Source organism: Phocoena sinus, chromosome 20, assembly GCF_008692025.1.
Source record: "Phocoena sinus isolate mPhoSin1 chromosome 20, mPhoSin1.pri, whole genome shotgun sequence".
NCBI lineage: Eukaryota > Metazoa > Chordata > Mammalia > Artiodactyla > Phocoenidae > Phocoena > Phocoena sinus.
The window spans coordinates 8,189,141-8,205,520 of NC_045782.1; the positions used below are offsets into that span (position 1 = coordinate 8,189,141).

Sequence of the window (16,380 nt, forward strand, 5' to 3'; positions counted from 1 at the left end):
CCAGCAACAGGCACTTGGCAAACACTCATTTAACATGCTTCAGTGAAAGTCAGAGAGGGAATTCCCTGGCAGTCCAATGGTTAGGACTCGGCGCTTTCACTGCCAGAGCCTGGGTTCGATCCCTGATTGGGGAACTAAGATCCTGCAAGCCACACAGTGCAGCAGGTGAGAGAACGAATCAATGGTTTGGTGGCAATAACTCCAAATGCAAGACTGACAGCACTTTCTGGAAAATGCCCCACATTCTGAGCAAAACTACCATATAGAGAGAAGATTTTCACTGGTCTGAAAGGCTGAACTTAGGGGATGCTCGGTTACAAAGGAACTGGGATTTAGATCATGAGCAATTATGACTTTTCTCTAGCCCCAAACTTAAAACTCAGTCTATAGGGACTTCCCTGGTGGCGAAGTGGTTAAGAATCCGCCTGCCATCGCAGGGGACACGGGTTGGAGCCCTGGTCCAGGAAGATCCCACAGGCCACGGAGCAACTAAGCCTGTGCGCCACAACTACTAAGCCCATGTGCCACAACTACTGAGCTCGCATGCCACAACTACTGAAGCCCGCGCGCCTAGAGCCCATGCTCCGCAACAAGAGAAGCCACTGCAACGAGAAGCCCGCACACTGCAATGAAGAGTAGCCCCCTCTTGCCGCAACTAGAGAAAGCCTGTGCACAACAACAAAAACCCAATGCAGGCATAAATAAATAAATAAATACTAAAAAACCTCAGTCTATAGCATCCACAATCTCCAAAGCAACATCTTTTGCTTTTGTAATTTACAATAACTACTAGTTGTTTTTTTTTTAATTTAAAAAAACTATACACTTGGACCTTGAGGTGAGAAGTGATTTGATAAAGCCTTTCACTCATCAGCTATGGGTTTATAGTGCTTGTTCTGTTCTAGGCCCTGGAGCTTCAACCATATAACTATAAAAAGCACACCCCACCCCCACAGAGCTCATATTCTAATGGAGAAGACAGTAAGCAAATAGACAAATTTATTTCTGTCAGGTCATGACAAGTACTATAAAGAAACACACCAGGATAAGAGGATAAGGTGTGGCAGGGGCTGCTGCCTGAGGGAAAATAGGGCTTAATGCTCAGGGGATTCTTCTCTGTAAAACTGTCAAGGCCCTTAAAATAAAGGGCAACAGAGATGTGAAATTAAGAACGTAAAAATATGTGCAGGTGCCTTAAATAGAGAAGTTTATCTTACTTTCCATCCTAGTGCCTGGCAGAGAGTGGCCACTCAGTAAGTACTGGTTGAATGAATGACTTGCTAGGTGGTCTACAGAATGCCAGAGCCTTCAACCAGATGGTAAATTTCCCCTTCCAAGATAAGGAATGATAACCAGGTCACGGCTGATTCAAAAATGCCCACTCCTGTGCACCCCTGTGTCCACAGCAGCACTACTCACACTAGCCAAGACATGGAAACCTAAATGTCCATCAGCAGATGAAAGGATAAAGAGGAAGTATATATATATCTATACATATACAATGGAATATTACTCAGCCATAAAAAGAAGGAAATAATGCCATCTGCAGCAACATGGATGGACATAGAGGTTGTCATACTAAGTGAAGTAAGTCAGAAAGAGAAAGACAAATATCATATGATATCACTTATATGTGGAATCTAAAATATGACACAAATGAACTTATCTACGAAACAGAAACAGACTCACAGACAGAGAAGAGACTTGTGGTTGCCAAGGGGGAGGGGAGGTGGGGGAGGGAGGATTGCGTGTTTGGGATTAGCAGATGCTAGCTATTACACATAGAATGGATTAACAACAAGGTCCTACTGTATAGCACAGGGAACTGTAGTCAATATCCTGTGATAAACCATATGGTTTCAAGAAGAATATGAAAAAGAACGTGTGTGTGTATCTATACACAACTGAATCACTTTTCTGTACCGCAGAAATTAACACAACACTGTAAATCAACTATACTTCAATAAAATAAATTTTTTTTAAATGCCCACTTCTGGTGGGTCCCTAACCCTTGACCCAGCCAGCCATCAAGAGCTCAGCCTAGGGCATCCCTGTACCGAAGGGAAAAGGAACTTCCATTTGTTGCCTTTATCGCATCTTCGGTAGCTTCTTGAGCAAACAGTGCTCACCAACTACCCAAAGCAACTCAGGCTCCCAAACCTCAGCTCTTCCATAGAATTTGTCCCCTAAATTTCAAACTCCAGTTGGCTGTAAGTCAACAGAAAGGCAGGAAGTGGGTACGATGACTTTGTTATGAGGGGTTTTAGGTTCCAAATCTCCTTGCTCTTCCTTCCCTTTCTGTGGTGTCTGAAAATGCGGCCTGCTTCTGGCCCTGGCAGGATGCTTCGCCCTCTGAGGGCCTCCAGGTGTAGCTCGCTGACAAGTGGCTCTTGCAGGTGAGAAAAATGAGGACAATTTAGGTAAAGCCTGCAACAACAGGCCTTCCTGCCAGGGTCCTGCCCTGGTTACTGGTAGCAGGAAAGAAAGGGCCCTTGTCCTCATCTGGGGGGCAAACTGAGGTTGCCAGAGTCTCTTTCCCCTATCAATGGACCCGGATATCCTGCCGTGCCCCAAGGAATCTCTTGGAGCTTCCCCATTTCTTCCCCAGAAACCTACCTGAACTGTGGACTTCCTCCTGTTCTGGAGCTGTCTGCAGCCTCGTGGGCTTCCTGGCTTCAGAGCCTCCACTCCCCCAAGCTTCGGTCTTCACTGTCAGCCCTGGCCCCCACCCCAGCCCCATCATGGTCACTACCCACACCCCAGAGTGACAGCCACATCCACAGAATAGGATGGCACAACACTGCTAATTTGGTTAACACCTGGCAACCCCAAGGGCTGCTGACATCACACCTACATAAACAGTGTAACTGTCCCCAGACAAAAGCGGTATCTGCTCATTCACCTTTGCACAGACAAGGTGGCACCAGTTTTGCCTACTCCCAAACCATCCTAATGAAATGACAGGGCTTAGAAGAAATGGAATGTTTCTTACCAACCTAAGCTGACTGTCACCAGGCAATTTCAGCCAAACTCCCATTACCAGTAAACCAATGAGTCAAAGTTACCAGGAATGAAAGATCATGAATTCAACCATCAAACAAACATAATTGAGTGCCTGGCACTGTTCTAGGCCCCAGAGATAGGGCAGGCAGCAAAACAAGCTTACAGAAAAGAAGGGAAAGAATGGAAACCGAAAACAGGTAAAGAAACGTTAGCATGTCAGACAGTTATAAGTACTGAGGAGGAAAGGAGCCAGGACTTTTCAATATTTTATACTTAGGGTGGCATTTAAGGCAGCACCTGGCGTGTGGTAGGCCCTTAACATTTGTTGAGTGAATAAAAAACTTGCAGAGAATGTTAGGTTCTGAGTTATTTTCGTTGCTCTCTTCTGCTGCTCCGTCTTTCTCCTTTTTCTTTCTTTCATCAAAGCACTTTTATCATTTAGAACTCTACTAAAAAACTCCCCTATTAAAAAATGAGCAATTGACAAAATTGAGAAACACAGGGGGCTAACAAACATATCACATTCCACCTTGCTCCAAATCAAAACCATTCAAAGTAGCACAGCAAAGAAGGGATTCTATATTTCATCCAACAGACATATGAGATTTTTAAAACATCAGACTACAAAGTGGAGACAAGAACACAGAGAAACCAGCACTCTCGTGTACGGTGCGAAGGGGATGCCCCATGTGTGAGTTTTCCTGGCAGACAGTTTAGTGGCGTGAGCCAGAAACTTACAAATATGCAGCCCTTGCGATCTAGCCTCTCCTAGGAATTTACCTGAAGAGAAGTTATCAAGGATGTGTGCAAAGATTTATCCATGAGGATGTTCATCAAAGCACTGTTTGGCAAAAAAAATTAGAAATAACCTACACGAAAAGATCAGTTAAGTGGAATTATGTGATAGCCACACAATATAATAGTAGATAGTTGGTAACAATGATGGTATGAAAGAATATTAACAATGAAACAGATGAATAAAGTAGTTAACTCAACAATATGTATAATAGGATCCCACTTTTGTAAAACAAATACATACATACGTTCTACATAGAAAATGTCTGGAAAGATAGATACCAAAATGATGTTAACAGTGGTCATCTATGGAAGGTGAGATCACAGGTAATTTTCTCTCATCTGTCCTTCCTTTTTTGTTTCTTTTCTGTATTTTTAACCAGAATTAAATATTTTTTTGTTTCTTTTCTGTATAATTTTTTAAGTTTTTTTAAAAAAAGAATGCATCCAAACTTAACAAAGCAAGATCATTTCCTCAAAATTCTTTCCAAATGATTTTCCTAAGTTTGTGGCTTTAGGCCCATTTTAAAATCCAGCCTTTCAGCCAAGTCACTCTAGCAGATACAAGAGTGACATGGCACTCAGGGGTCAGTAAGCTTCAGTAGGAGGGCTCCTAATTCTATAGCACAGATCATAAGAATTAATTCCCTTCCCTGGTGGTCCAGTGGTTAGGACTCTGCACTTTCACTGCCAGGGGCGCAGGTTCAATCCCTGGTCAGGGAACTAAGATCCCGCGAGCCACGTGGCGTGGCCAAAAAAAAACCAAAGAATTAATTTCTCCTGCTATGACTCCCTAGTTAGCCCAATCTGATGTTATTCTCTCCGGTAAACATACATGTGCTGGTTCCACAGGCGTAAAGTTTCCACCCCACAATCTTTTAAATGTCATATCTTCTACACATCCATTAACTGATGACATAATGGTATTTGGGACTTTGATAGAACCATCTGGGATGTCAACTCTAGGTAATCTGGAATGTAAGGATTGCTTCTCCAGGGGTCACTTGTCTGGTGACCATTGTATAAATAAGGGGATCAATACCCTGACCATTTATAATTATAACCTAATATGGTAAAATGACAGTCCATGGGACCTCAGAGGCAATTTCACGCTAGTTTTCATCTATTCCTGTACAAAAACAACACAGGCCTTGATGTCCACTTTGAAAATTTCAACAAGGGGGTTTTGGGGGCCTCTACATGGAAAATATCTTCTGCTCAAAATTAGGAGAAAGGGCTTTACTCAGGAGAGTCCTGGCCACAGAAGCCAATTTTGATTCATAAATGCTGAAATGCAGAATAAATGCTGAAATGCAGAAATAAAACATCATCCTAGGTTTGCTGTTAATCACAGTAGAAATGTCCCTTCTATAAAAAGAAAAGAAGCATCCCTTTGGAGGGATGCAGCCCAGGCAGAAGACAAGACATTAATTAAAGTGCTGAGGGCAGGATAAGCGGGGAGCAGAGGAGCCCTTTCTTCAAGCATGTTGCTGTTTCAACAATTTTTGAAAGTCTTCTGTTGACAGGATGGTTGTTAAAACCCTGATAAAAAGATATTCGAGGAAGCACAGGACTTCCCTGGTGGCGCAGTGGTTAAGAATCCGCCTGCCAATGCGGGGAACACGGGTTTGAGCTCTGGTCCGGGAAGATCCCACATGCCTCGGAGCAACTAAGCCTGTGCGCCACAACTACTGAGCCTGCGCTCTAGAGCCCGCGAGCCACAACTACTGAAGCCCACGCGCCTAGAGCCCATGCTCCGCAACAAGAGAAGCCATCGCCATGAGAAGCCCGCGCATGGCAACGAAGAGTAGCCCCTGCTCACCGCAATTACAAAAAGCCCCTGCGCAGCAACGAAGACCCAAGACAGCCAAAAAAAAATTAAAAAAAAAAAAAAAAAAGATATAAAGCAAGAGGCCCAGACACACAGAGGAGGTGATCAAAGGGTGGCAAGATCCACCCTCCACCTCAAGCCAAAGGTGCAGGCACCACCCCTTCTCAGGGCTCCCCACCCTGGTGTGAGAGCCCAGTCCCGCCTGCTCGTCTTCCCTAACCTCCACCTTAGGAATTCAGGTGCTTGCTCCTCTCTGGAGAATCAGCTCCATCATTGGTGATTTTGCTTCCCTTCTCTGAGCCTCAGTTTCTTTATCTGTAAACTGTGCAGGTTGGACCAGATGATAACAGTTCCCGCACCCTCCTGGGGCGCTTAGACCCTGCTTCTCCTTGGCCAGTTTGCCCAATGTGATGGCAGGGTCAGCGCCGTCCTAGATGGGTGGGGGTAGGTGACCAAGAACAGTCTCATTCCTGCCAGTGTTCCTTTGCTATGCCTCAGGATTGCTGAACTTGCAGAATAAACCGCCTTCAAGTGCATCTAACATCTGGTGTATTCATTTCCTGAAGCTGCTGGAACAAATTACCACAAGCTTAGCGCTTAAAAACAACCCAAATTGATTCTCTTACGGTTCTGGAGGTCAGATTCCAAAATGAGACTTATGGGACTAAAATCAAGGTATTGGCAGGCCTGGTTCCTTCTGGAGTTTCCAGGGAGAACCAGTTCCTTGCCACTTGCAGCTTCTAGGGGCCACAGCGTTCCTGAGCTCATGACCGCATCACTCCAGTGGCTGTTTCTGTTATCACATTGCCTTCTCTGACTCCCGCCTCCCTCTTATAAGGACGTTTTTGATTACGTTGGGCCCACCCAGATAATCCAGCCCAGCAGGGGGAAGAGGAGGAAGTTTATTCTCTGGGGAAACTAAACCAGAGAAGCTCCAGACCTGGGACACTGAGCATACGGGAGAGCAAGGCTGAATCAATACAATATAAAGGGAAGCGGGGGACTTCCCTGGTGGTCCAGTGGTTAAGACTCCGTGCTCCTAATGCAGGGGGCCTGGGTGTGATCCCTGGTCAGGGACCTAAAGATCCCGCACACGACAACAAAGATCCCACGCGAAGATCTCGCATGCCACGCTCAACTAAGACCTGGCACAGCCAAATATTATAAATAATAAATGTTTTTTAAAAAGTGGGGGGGAAGCCGGAGAGGGAGGAGGAATACTTCAAAGGCTGAATATCAAATGAGACCCCAGCCTCCTTCCCTGATGGTCTCCCAGAATGCCAACAGCCTGTACCCTCCAAGCAGGAGATCAGAGAGCTCTTCTTAACAGGATAATCCCCTCATCGCAAAATCCTTAACTTACAACCGCAAAGTCCTTTTTGCCATAAAAGGTAACATACTCACAGGTTCTGGGGATTAGGACCTGGACATCTTTGGGGGCTATTATTCTGCCCACCACATCTGATGCTCCAATTTTACCACCTTCACGATATTTGCCATTTCTGCTTTCCATCTTTGAATTTTCTTTGAATCACTTTCTAAGAAAATGAACTTAAAAAAATAATCATATTGGGGACTTCCCTGGTGGTCCAGTGGGTAAGACTCCAAGCTCCCAAGGCAGGGGGCCCGGGTTCAATCCCTGGTCGGAGAACAAGATCCCACATGCCGGAACTAAGAGTCCACGTGCTACAACTAAAAGATGCCACATGCCACAACTAAAAAAAGATCCCATATGCCGCAACAATTATCTCGCATGCCAGAACTAAGACCTGGTGCAGCCCAAATAAATAAATATTTTTTTTTTAAAAAACAATCATATCGGGGCTTCCCTGGTGGCGCAGTGGTTGAGAGTCCGCCTGCCGATGCAGGGGACATGGGTTCGTGCCCCGGTCCGGGAAGATCCCACATGCCGTGGAGTGGCTAGGCCTGTGAGCCATGGCTGCTGAGCCTGCCCATTCGGAGCCTGTGCTCCGCAACGGGAGAGGCCACAACGGTGAGAGGCCCGTGTACTGCAAAAAAAAAAAAAACAATCATATCTATGAAATTATAGAATTGATTGCTAGTCATATTTTCCCTACTATTTCATAAGTTAAATACATGACTATTAAGATGTCAAATGTTCAAGGACCTATGTACAGCACAGGGAACTCTACTCAATATCCTGTAATGGCCTATATGGGAAAAGAACCTAAAAACGAGTGGATACGTGTATATGTATGACAGATCCTCTTTGCTGTATACCTGAAACTAACACAACATTGTAAATCACTATACGCCAATAAAAATTTTTAAATATATATGTATATATATATATACATTAGGAAAGATTTCTGTACACCTGAAAATATCACAACATTGATCAACTATACTCCAATACAAAATAAAATGTTAAAAAAAAATGTCAAATGTTCATCTCTGCACCACATAACATCACTGTGCGTGCCACCAGTAGTACACAGACTGTCCTTTGGGGGAAAAAAATAGAATCCAGCCTCCTGATTTTACAGAATAGGGTAATTTATCCAAGAAGGCACAGCAGCGAACAGCAAAACTGCAGCTACACCCTCGACTTCTTCCTCCTGTCTCCGTGCTCATTAATCACAGCTTGAAAGCATGTCAGCGTTTTCTAAATAGCATCTCGCGTTGGTGATTCATATCATTTAGGGCTCAGTTCCCCTTCGGCTACGTTCCCGGATATTTTATATTTGGAAAGTGGGGTTTCCTATTGCTTCCCCTATGGACCAACATCCACGCATCCTATTTATCTGTGTTGAGCAGAGGGTGTTTACTTGACCCATATCTGGACAGCATCCAGGTCCCAGGGAGGAATGCACTGCAAAGGGAGGTCCGAGGCCAGTGGTGACTTTGTACTGTGCCCCTTGGCATGTGTCCCAGCTGCTGACTGAACCTGGAAACAGCTTTTAAGAAGACAGAGTTCCTTTCCAGTACACAGGCTGTGGGATGATATAATTGCCCTCCTTTTACATAACAACTGGCATGTAATAAAAATAGCTTTCAGAAACGAACTGAGTTATTTGTAATGAGGTGGAAGGACCTAGAGTCTGTCATACAGAGTGAAGTAAGTAAGAAAGAGAAAAACATACCATATGCTAACACATATATATGGAATCAAAAAAAAAAAAAAAGGTACTGATAAACCTAGTACCTAGTTGCAGGAATAAAGAGGTAGACGTACAGGCTGGACTTGAGGACATGGGGTGGGAGGGGGAAGCTGGGGCGAAATGAGAGTAGCATCGACGTATATATACTACCGAATGTAAAATAGTTGGCTGGTTGGAAGCAGCAGCATAGCACAGGGAGATCGGCTCAGTGCTTTGCGATGACCTAGAGGGGTGGGATAGGGAGGGTGGGAGGGAGGCTCAAGAGGGAGGGGATATGGGGACATGTGTCTGCATGTGGCTGATTCGCTTTGTTGTACAACAGAAACTAACACAGTATTGTGAAGCAATTATGCTCCAATAAAGATCTATTAAAAATTTTTTTAAAGTTTTCATTTATTGGATACTTCATCTGGGACAGGTCCTGTGATAAGTGCTTTACACACATCCATTTACAACAGCCCTATGAAGTAGCTATTAGTGTTCCTGTTTTACAGCTGAGAACACCATGTCTCAGAGAAGTTAAGCAACTTGCCCAGAATCACACAGCTAGTGTGACAAAGTCTATATTCATAGAACCTCAGAAGATAAAAGAGAACTTAGAAATCTACCTGAGATGAGGAATGCCAATGAGGAAACCAGAGAGGTTAAGCAACCTGCCCAAGGACACACAGTTTAATGACAGACTCAGGGACAAAATTCAGGTCTTCAACTCTCAGACCAGTTTATTCTTTCAGGTTTTCTCTCTCTTAAGCTATTATCTCTTGGATGATTTTTTTCAGATGCCTGCCTGGTCAGCTTCTTTTTTCTCATTATTGCATACATCTCTCCTCCCTGGTACTTTTGCCCCTCATCATTTTCTCTCTAATTGAAAGCTGTGGAGGAATCTAATGAGAATCCCAGAGTGACCCTTCCCCATCTCTCCCTCTGACCCACAGAAAAAAAAAGTGCTAGAAAAATCTCCCTGAGTCTGTATAATTTGGAATGAGTAATAATTTAACCAGAAAAGGATTAACGTTTACCTTCATCCTTTCCCCCCCAAAAAGAAATTGCTAAGCAGGTACACAGTGGAAAACAAGGTTATATGAGGGCATGACCAAAAGAGGAAATTGTTAATGAAAATTTTAACCCAGTAAGACCCTAAATGTCCATCAAAGGGAATTGACTGAATCAATGATCATATATCCACACAATGGAATACCAGGTAGCCACGAATGATAATGTAATAGAACACTGTGTAATAATATGAGAACAAATTATGATTAGTAAGTCGAAAGCATGAATACAAAATAAAATGACTCCACTTTTATTTTTATAAGTATATACCCACAGGAAAAAAAAGACTGGAAGGATATATTTGTAACTGGTGGCTATCTCTAGGCAATTTATATTTTCTTTTTTGTGTTTATCTGTATTTTCCAAATTTCCTACAGTGAACACAGATTACTTTTATAATCCAACGGAGAAAAACATTCATCAAATTCTTGACATAGTCATTAAGAACTGCTGTTTTCTGAAGCCTATGCTCTGAGAACGCATATACAAGAAAATAAGGGATCGACCACAAACCTCTTTCCTGAGCTGACCATGTGTTAACAATTTAACAATTATTCTACTCCAGTAGAAAGATGAGCAATGAACATAAATAAATGGTTCACTGAAGAAATACGAACGGCCAATAAACACATGAGAAGATCCTCAATCGTTTCATTAATAACTTTTAAAATGTAAATTAAAATGACAATGAGATATTTTTACTTATCAAATTAGCAGAGATTAAAACAAATGATAGGGACTTCCCTGGCGGTCCAGTGGTTAAGACTTTGCCTTCCAATGCAGGTGGTGCAGGTTCGATCCCTGCTCAGGAGCTAAGATCCCACATGCCTTGTAGCCAAAAAAAAAAAAAACAAAAAAAACATAGAGCAGAAGCAATGTTGTAACAAATTAAATAAAGACTTTAAAAAAATAGTCCATCAAAAAACATCTTTAGGGGCTTCCCTGGTGGCGCAGTGGTTGAGAGTCCGCCTGCCGATGCAGGGGACACGGGTTTGTGCCCCGGTCCGGGAAGATCCCACATGCCGCGGAGCGGCTGGGCCCGTGAGCCATGGCCGCTGAGCCTGCGCGTCCGGATCCTGTGCTCCGCAACAGGAGAGGCCACAACAGTGAGAGGCCCACGTACCGCAAAAAAAAAAAAAAAAAAAAAAAAAAACTTTAAAAAATAAAACAAATGATAATACCCAGTTCTGGTAATAGTGTAAGGAAGCCAACACTCTCAGACAACACTGGTCCAAGTGAAAACGCTACAACTATAGCAGTTACCACAATGGATTGAATACAAGTATCTCCACTTCCTCCTGAAACATCACAAAAAAGACAGGACAAATTTTTTTTTTTTTTTTTTGCGGTACGCAGGCCTCTCACTCTTGTGGCTCCAGACGCACAGGCTCAGCGGCCATGGCTCACATGCCCAGCCGCTCTGCGGCATGTGGGATCTTCCTGGACCGGGGCACGAATCCGTGTCTCCTGCATTGGCAGGCGAACTCTCAACCACTGCGCCACCAGGGAAGCCCAGGACAAGCTCCAAAAGGTAGAAACCCATCAGGACAGAGTACGGGAGAGCAGACGTCAACAGACTTGGAAGACAGAAAGCAGAATGATGACTGGCAGCTGATGGACTGCATCAGAGAAGGCTGGAAACTGAATGCCAACCAGAAGCAAGCAGGGTGTGCCTCTGAACTGCAGAAAGGCCCAGGAATTGGAAGTACCAGCTATGTCAGAAGACGGGGTGGGGTGGAGCCAAAAACAGGAAGGCTGTTGAAAGCACAGTGTGTTTACAAAGCACTCAGACTTCACAGCCCAGGTAACTGACCAGCCAAGGCATTTAGCTCTCCCTCTGCCCAGCAGGAGGAGAAGGCTTCTCCTCTGGAGAAACTAAACCAGAGAAGCTCCAGAACTAGGGACACTGGGCACACCAGAGGGCAAGGCTGTCACTACACTAGAAAGGGAAGTGGGATAAAGGGAGGGAGGATTCTTCAAAGGCTTCATATCAAACGATGAGACCCCCAAATTCCCTCCCCTACTGACCCTCCAAGAATGCTGGCAGCCTGGATTCTACCCTCCAGGCAGGAGATCAGAGAATCTTTCTCAACAGAACGAGATGGCTTGGGACTTCCCTGGTGGCGCAGTGGTTAAGAATCTGCCTGCTAACGCAGGTGACACGGGTTCGAGCCATGGTCAGGGAAGATCCCACATGCCACAGAGCAACTAAGCCCATACTCCACAACCACTGAGCCTGCGCTCTAGAGCCTGCAAGCCACAACTACTGAAGCCTGCGCGCCTAGAACCCGTGCTCCGCAACAAGAGAAGCCACAGCAATGAGAAGCCCACGCACCGCAACGAAGAGTAGCCCCCACTCGCCACAACTAGAGAAAGCCCATACAGCAACGAAGACCCAACACAGCCAAAAATAAATAAATAAATTTATTTTTAAAAACAAAGAAAATGAAATAAAAGCAACCTCAAACCCTGAGAATGCCGTCTTATAGTTTACAAAACACTTTCACAATCATTGTCCTGCTAAAGCATCACAAACATCCCACAAAGCAGAGACATTTTACAACTGTGTAGACCAGAAAACAGGTTCAGAGGAAAGTGACTTGCCCATAAGTAAGGCAAGAAGCCAAGACTTAATCACAAGCCCCAACTTGGTCAGCTTGGCAAAACTGCAAGCAGCACACCAGCAGTGTCTCAGTCAACCTCAGATAAACCTCTCTGCAACCCAGAAAAATGCTACCTGGGCAGCTCAGGTAATACGCAACCAAATCAAGGTGATGGGATTTCAGGAAACCACCAAACCACCAAAGCCAACCCCTGGTATCACCCCCACACACAGGGACACAGCCAACTTCACAAACTGACCTCAGCCTCTGACAGTCCCCCGACCACATGGACAGAGAGGGTCCACCAGGAGCCCCCCACCCCAACTCTGGCGTGTTGCCAGCTGGCCCTCACCTGGCCCAGACCTTGTCCAAGCTGACCCCCCAACTCCCCCCCATCCCAACGTACCTGGTCCCGTGTCCCAGCCCTCGCTGATGAGATCCACAGCAGCACAAAGCAGCCGGAGCTGAAGCCGCTGAAACAAAATAGAAATCAACAGGAAGTGTGAGAATCACCTTCTGACAAAAGAGGCACAAGGACAGGAAGTGGGTTCAGGCCAGGAAGGCTGGGGCCGGCCTTCTAGAAGTGAGGCAACCCTGCCAGCCTCATCGCTCAGCTGTTGTTGAACAAGACTTCAGGGCTGGAGAAGGGAAAAAAAGAAATTCAAGCCCTAACTCTTTAGCCAGAACTTCAAGCTTCCCCATGTCCACTATATGCATGTATGTCTCCGGCCCTGTATTTGAGGGGAAAGGCGAGGGGAAGAAGAGATGCACAGAGCCTGGCAGAGCACACATGTGGTACTTAAAAGAAAGAACTTGAAGTCAGATAGCCTCCACTTACCACTTTTAGCGGCGAGACCTTGAACGGGTTGCCGTGCGTCTCTGCATCTTCCCAAAATGAAATGCCGTACTGACCTCACACTATTGTTTGGGCTTAAATGAGATAACGTGTGTAATTGGCTTCATATACATCCAATTAGTCCCTTTAGTGGGCTGTGGCGTCCCCCCTCCTTTCTGCCTCTCCAAATCTGACCCACTCCTTAAGTCTTTGTCAGGTCAGACCATCCTGGTCTGAAGAGTCACCCCAAACACCTCTCACCTCCACAGCGGCTGCAGGTCCCGTGTGTCATTAAGTCCCACCACGTAGGACAAGCACCATTGCTAAGAACTGCTACTGAGGCCCTTCACTGATCATTCCTTCCCATGGTGATGTTTATCTCCCCAAGGTCACCCAGAGAGGGAAAGGGCTGCATGGATTTGTCTCTGTATCCCCAGGAGCATCCAGCAGAGCACTGGAAGTTAGTCCATAAATATTCATGGACCTTTAAGATGCTATGGGGCTTTCAGACTGACTGCGGGCAGCTGGGGAGCATGCCGACCCGCCCTGGAGGAGGCTTATGCGGGATTTCAAGTGATTGCCAGAGGACCCACCTGTGGGTGTCAGTGGCGCACCATCTGAAAGCAACATCATGCACTGGGATGCAGTTATATTCGGACCAGAAGGGACATCCTTTGAAGATGGTACTTTTAAACCAGTAACAGAATTTTCTGAAGAGTATCCAAATATACTGCCAGCTGTTAGGTTTTTATCCAAAATGCTTCATCCGAATGTGTATGCTGATGGTAGCATATGTTTAGAGATCCTTCAGGATCAATGGAGTCCAATACATGAAGTAGCTTCTCTCTTAACATCAATTCAGTCCCTGCTGGATGAACCGAATCCAAATAGTCCAGCCAATAGGCAGGCAGCACAGCTTTATCAGGAAAACAAACAAGGAGATGAGAAAAGGGCTTCGGCCGTTATTGAACAAAGCTGGAATGATTCACAATACACAACTGGTCTGTTCATCTTTTTCATCATTGTTGTGTGTAATTTACCTCGCAGTAGAAAGGCTAACAAATTTTAAGTGCCACAGGTTTTCAGGATTCTGCAGGAAAAAAAAGTCCTTCAGTTTAGAATCTACAAAAGCTAGTTAGTGTATCTTGATTAATGTACTTTTTATTGCATGGTGTGAACTAAGTTGTTGCTTACATAAAGGTGTAATATATCCTGCTTGTATTTTTTCCAAGTGTATAATGTTAGTGTGGAGTTTTCAAGACAGAATCTGCACATTCTGTAAATCTGTACTTTTTTCAAATATTGAATGCCTTATTTTTTAATTCTTTAGATTTTTTAATTGGAGGAAAGCACTTAAAGTTTTTTATATATGAACATTACACGTAAAGCTGTTAAAATACATAACTTCAGGGCAAAAAAAAAAAAAAAAAAGATGCTATGGGGCTTCCCAGGTGGCACAGTGGTTAAGAATCCGCCTGCCAATGCAGGTGACCTGGGTTCAAGCCCTGGTCCAGGAAGATCCCACATGCTGTGTAGCAACTAAGCCCTTGCACCACAGCTACTGAGCCCACGTGCCACGACTACTGAAGCTAACGAGGCTGGAGCCTGTGCTCCGCAACAAGAGAGGCCACTGCAATGAGAAGCCCATGCACCGCAACGAAGAGTAGCCTCCGCTCGCTGCAACTAGATAAAGATGCGCACAGCAACGAAGACCCAGTGCAGCCAAAAATAAATAAATAAATGTATAAAAAGAAAAAAAGATGCTATGGAAACACCACCCTATTTAAAGCGTTTTGGTAAACTCCGGCATCTGGGCTGAGGTCGCCATAGCAATGGTTTTGCAGGCTGTAGCAGAGCCTTGCAGGAGGGCAGGACCAGGGCGATCCCTGGCTCCTCTTAGCTCTTCTCACAACCCCTAAAGCCCCTAGAGATGTGAAATGGGGGAGTGTGATGAAAGCTGCAGCTCAAGCTGCCTGGAACTACTGCTTCCCATCCCGCCCCCATCTCCCGAAGGAAGCCCGCGTAGCCTGCAGCCTACTTAAATCTCCCTCAAAAGCAGCCTTACGTTTACAACCTGATCAGGAGACCTGCTCTCCTCCTGGCTCTCTGTCCTCAGCCAGATGACAAAAAGGTCCCCTTTTTTTCAGATGACAGATATCTTGATAGCTAAGATGGCACCTTCTTAAGGATTGCCCCTCACCTCTTGCTCCCTCCAAGGTACCACCCCACCAGGGCTGCCCGTCTCAATACTTCTCATAGTGTAACCCCAAGCCTTGTTGAGGCTTACTAGGCGCCAGGCACTGTGGTGTTTTACATACAATATCCTGCTTTAACCTTCAAATAACTCTCTAAGTAAAGCCGTCACCATTCCCATTTTACAGATGAGGAAACTGAGACCCCAAGAGGTCACGCAACTGGTCCAACTTTAACTTGTAGACATTTCAGATTTTACTCCAGGGATTTTACTCCAGGAAGCTGCAAACTCCCCCACCTCCCACATCGCAGAGAAGGGACCTTAGAGTCAGCATGTTCTAAGTTTCGGAACTACTGAGTGTGAGTCATCACCAGGGAGCTAGTTCGAAACGCGGAACCTCAGGCCCCACCCCAGTCCGACTGAATTAGAATTTGCATTTTCACAAGAGAACCAGGTGATCGGTTTGCTCGTCAAGGTTTGAGCCACTGAATTGAAGAGATGATGGAATTCAGGCGCCCACAGGCAAAGCAAGCATAGAAAAAGAACCCCACAGGGTTGGGCTTCCCTGGTGGCGCAGTGGTTGAGAGTCCGCCTGACAATGCAGGGGACACGGGTTCGTGCGGGCGAGCCCGCGAAGCTTCATCTGCTGCTCCTCATGGCTCCCCGTGGCTCGCATTACCGCCTGAACCACACCCCCACCCCCGTCCGTGGAAAAATTGTCTTCCACAGAAACCCATCCCCGGTGCCAAGGTTGGGGACCGCTGCTCTAGAGGAATCACAGAGCCAAAAATTAGGGGTCCGAAGCTCCCGGGGCCTCAGTTTCCACTTTCTAGGTGCTCAAGCAAAATCTCAACTCTGGAAGTCTGGAGAGCAATCGGACGGCTTTAGAGCGCCACCTGCTGGTCTTAGCTATGCAGCTATGCGGCAGCTACTTGTGTGCGGCG

At 45.5% G+C, this 16,380-nt stretch overlaps 2 protein-coding genes across 2 annotated transcripts in view; one reads left to right on the forward strand and one right to left on the reverse strand.

Moving 5' to 3' along the window:
* NDEL1 (nudE neurodevelopment protein 1 like 1) overlaps window positions 1-12,910 on the reverse strand; it is a 60,701-nt gene extending 47,791 nt beyond the window's left edge. The window contains exon 1 of the mRNA XM_032618052.1: window positions 12,814-12,910. The gene's annotated coding sequence lies outside the window, so the exon portion shown is untranslated. The remainder of the gene's footprint in view (window positions 1-12,813) is intronic.
* An 886-nt stretch (window positions 12,911-13,796) lies between these two features.
* On the forward strand, window positions 13,797-14,312 carry LOC116746447 (ubiquitin-conjugating enzyme E2 B-like). Its single transcript, XM_032618064.1, has one exon. It carries the CDS (start codon window positions 13,874-13,876, stop codon window positions 14,309-14,311), a length of 438 nt encoding a protein of 145 aa, XP_032473955.1. The 5' UTR covers window positions 13,797-13,873; the 3' UTR covers window position 14,312.
* Window positions 14,313-16,380: the final 2,068 nt, after the last annotated feature.

Excerpts from the sequence above, each read along its gene's own strand:
- LOC116746447 (XM_032618064.1), top strand. The coding sequence starts at position 13,874 with ATGCACTGGGATGCAGTTATATTCGGACCAGAAGGGACATCCTTTGAA.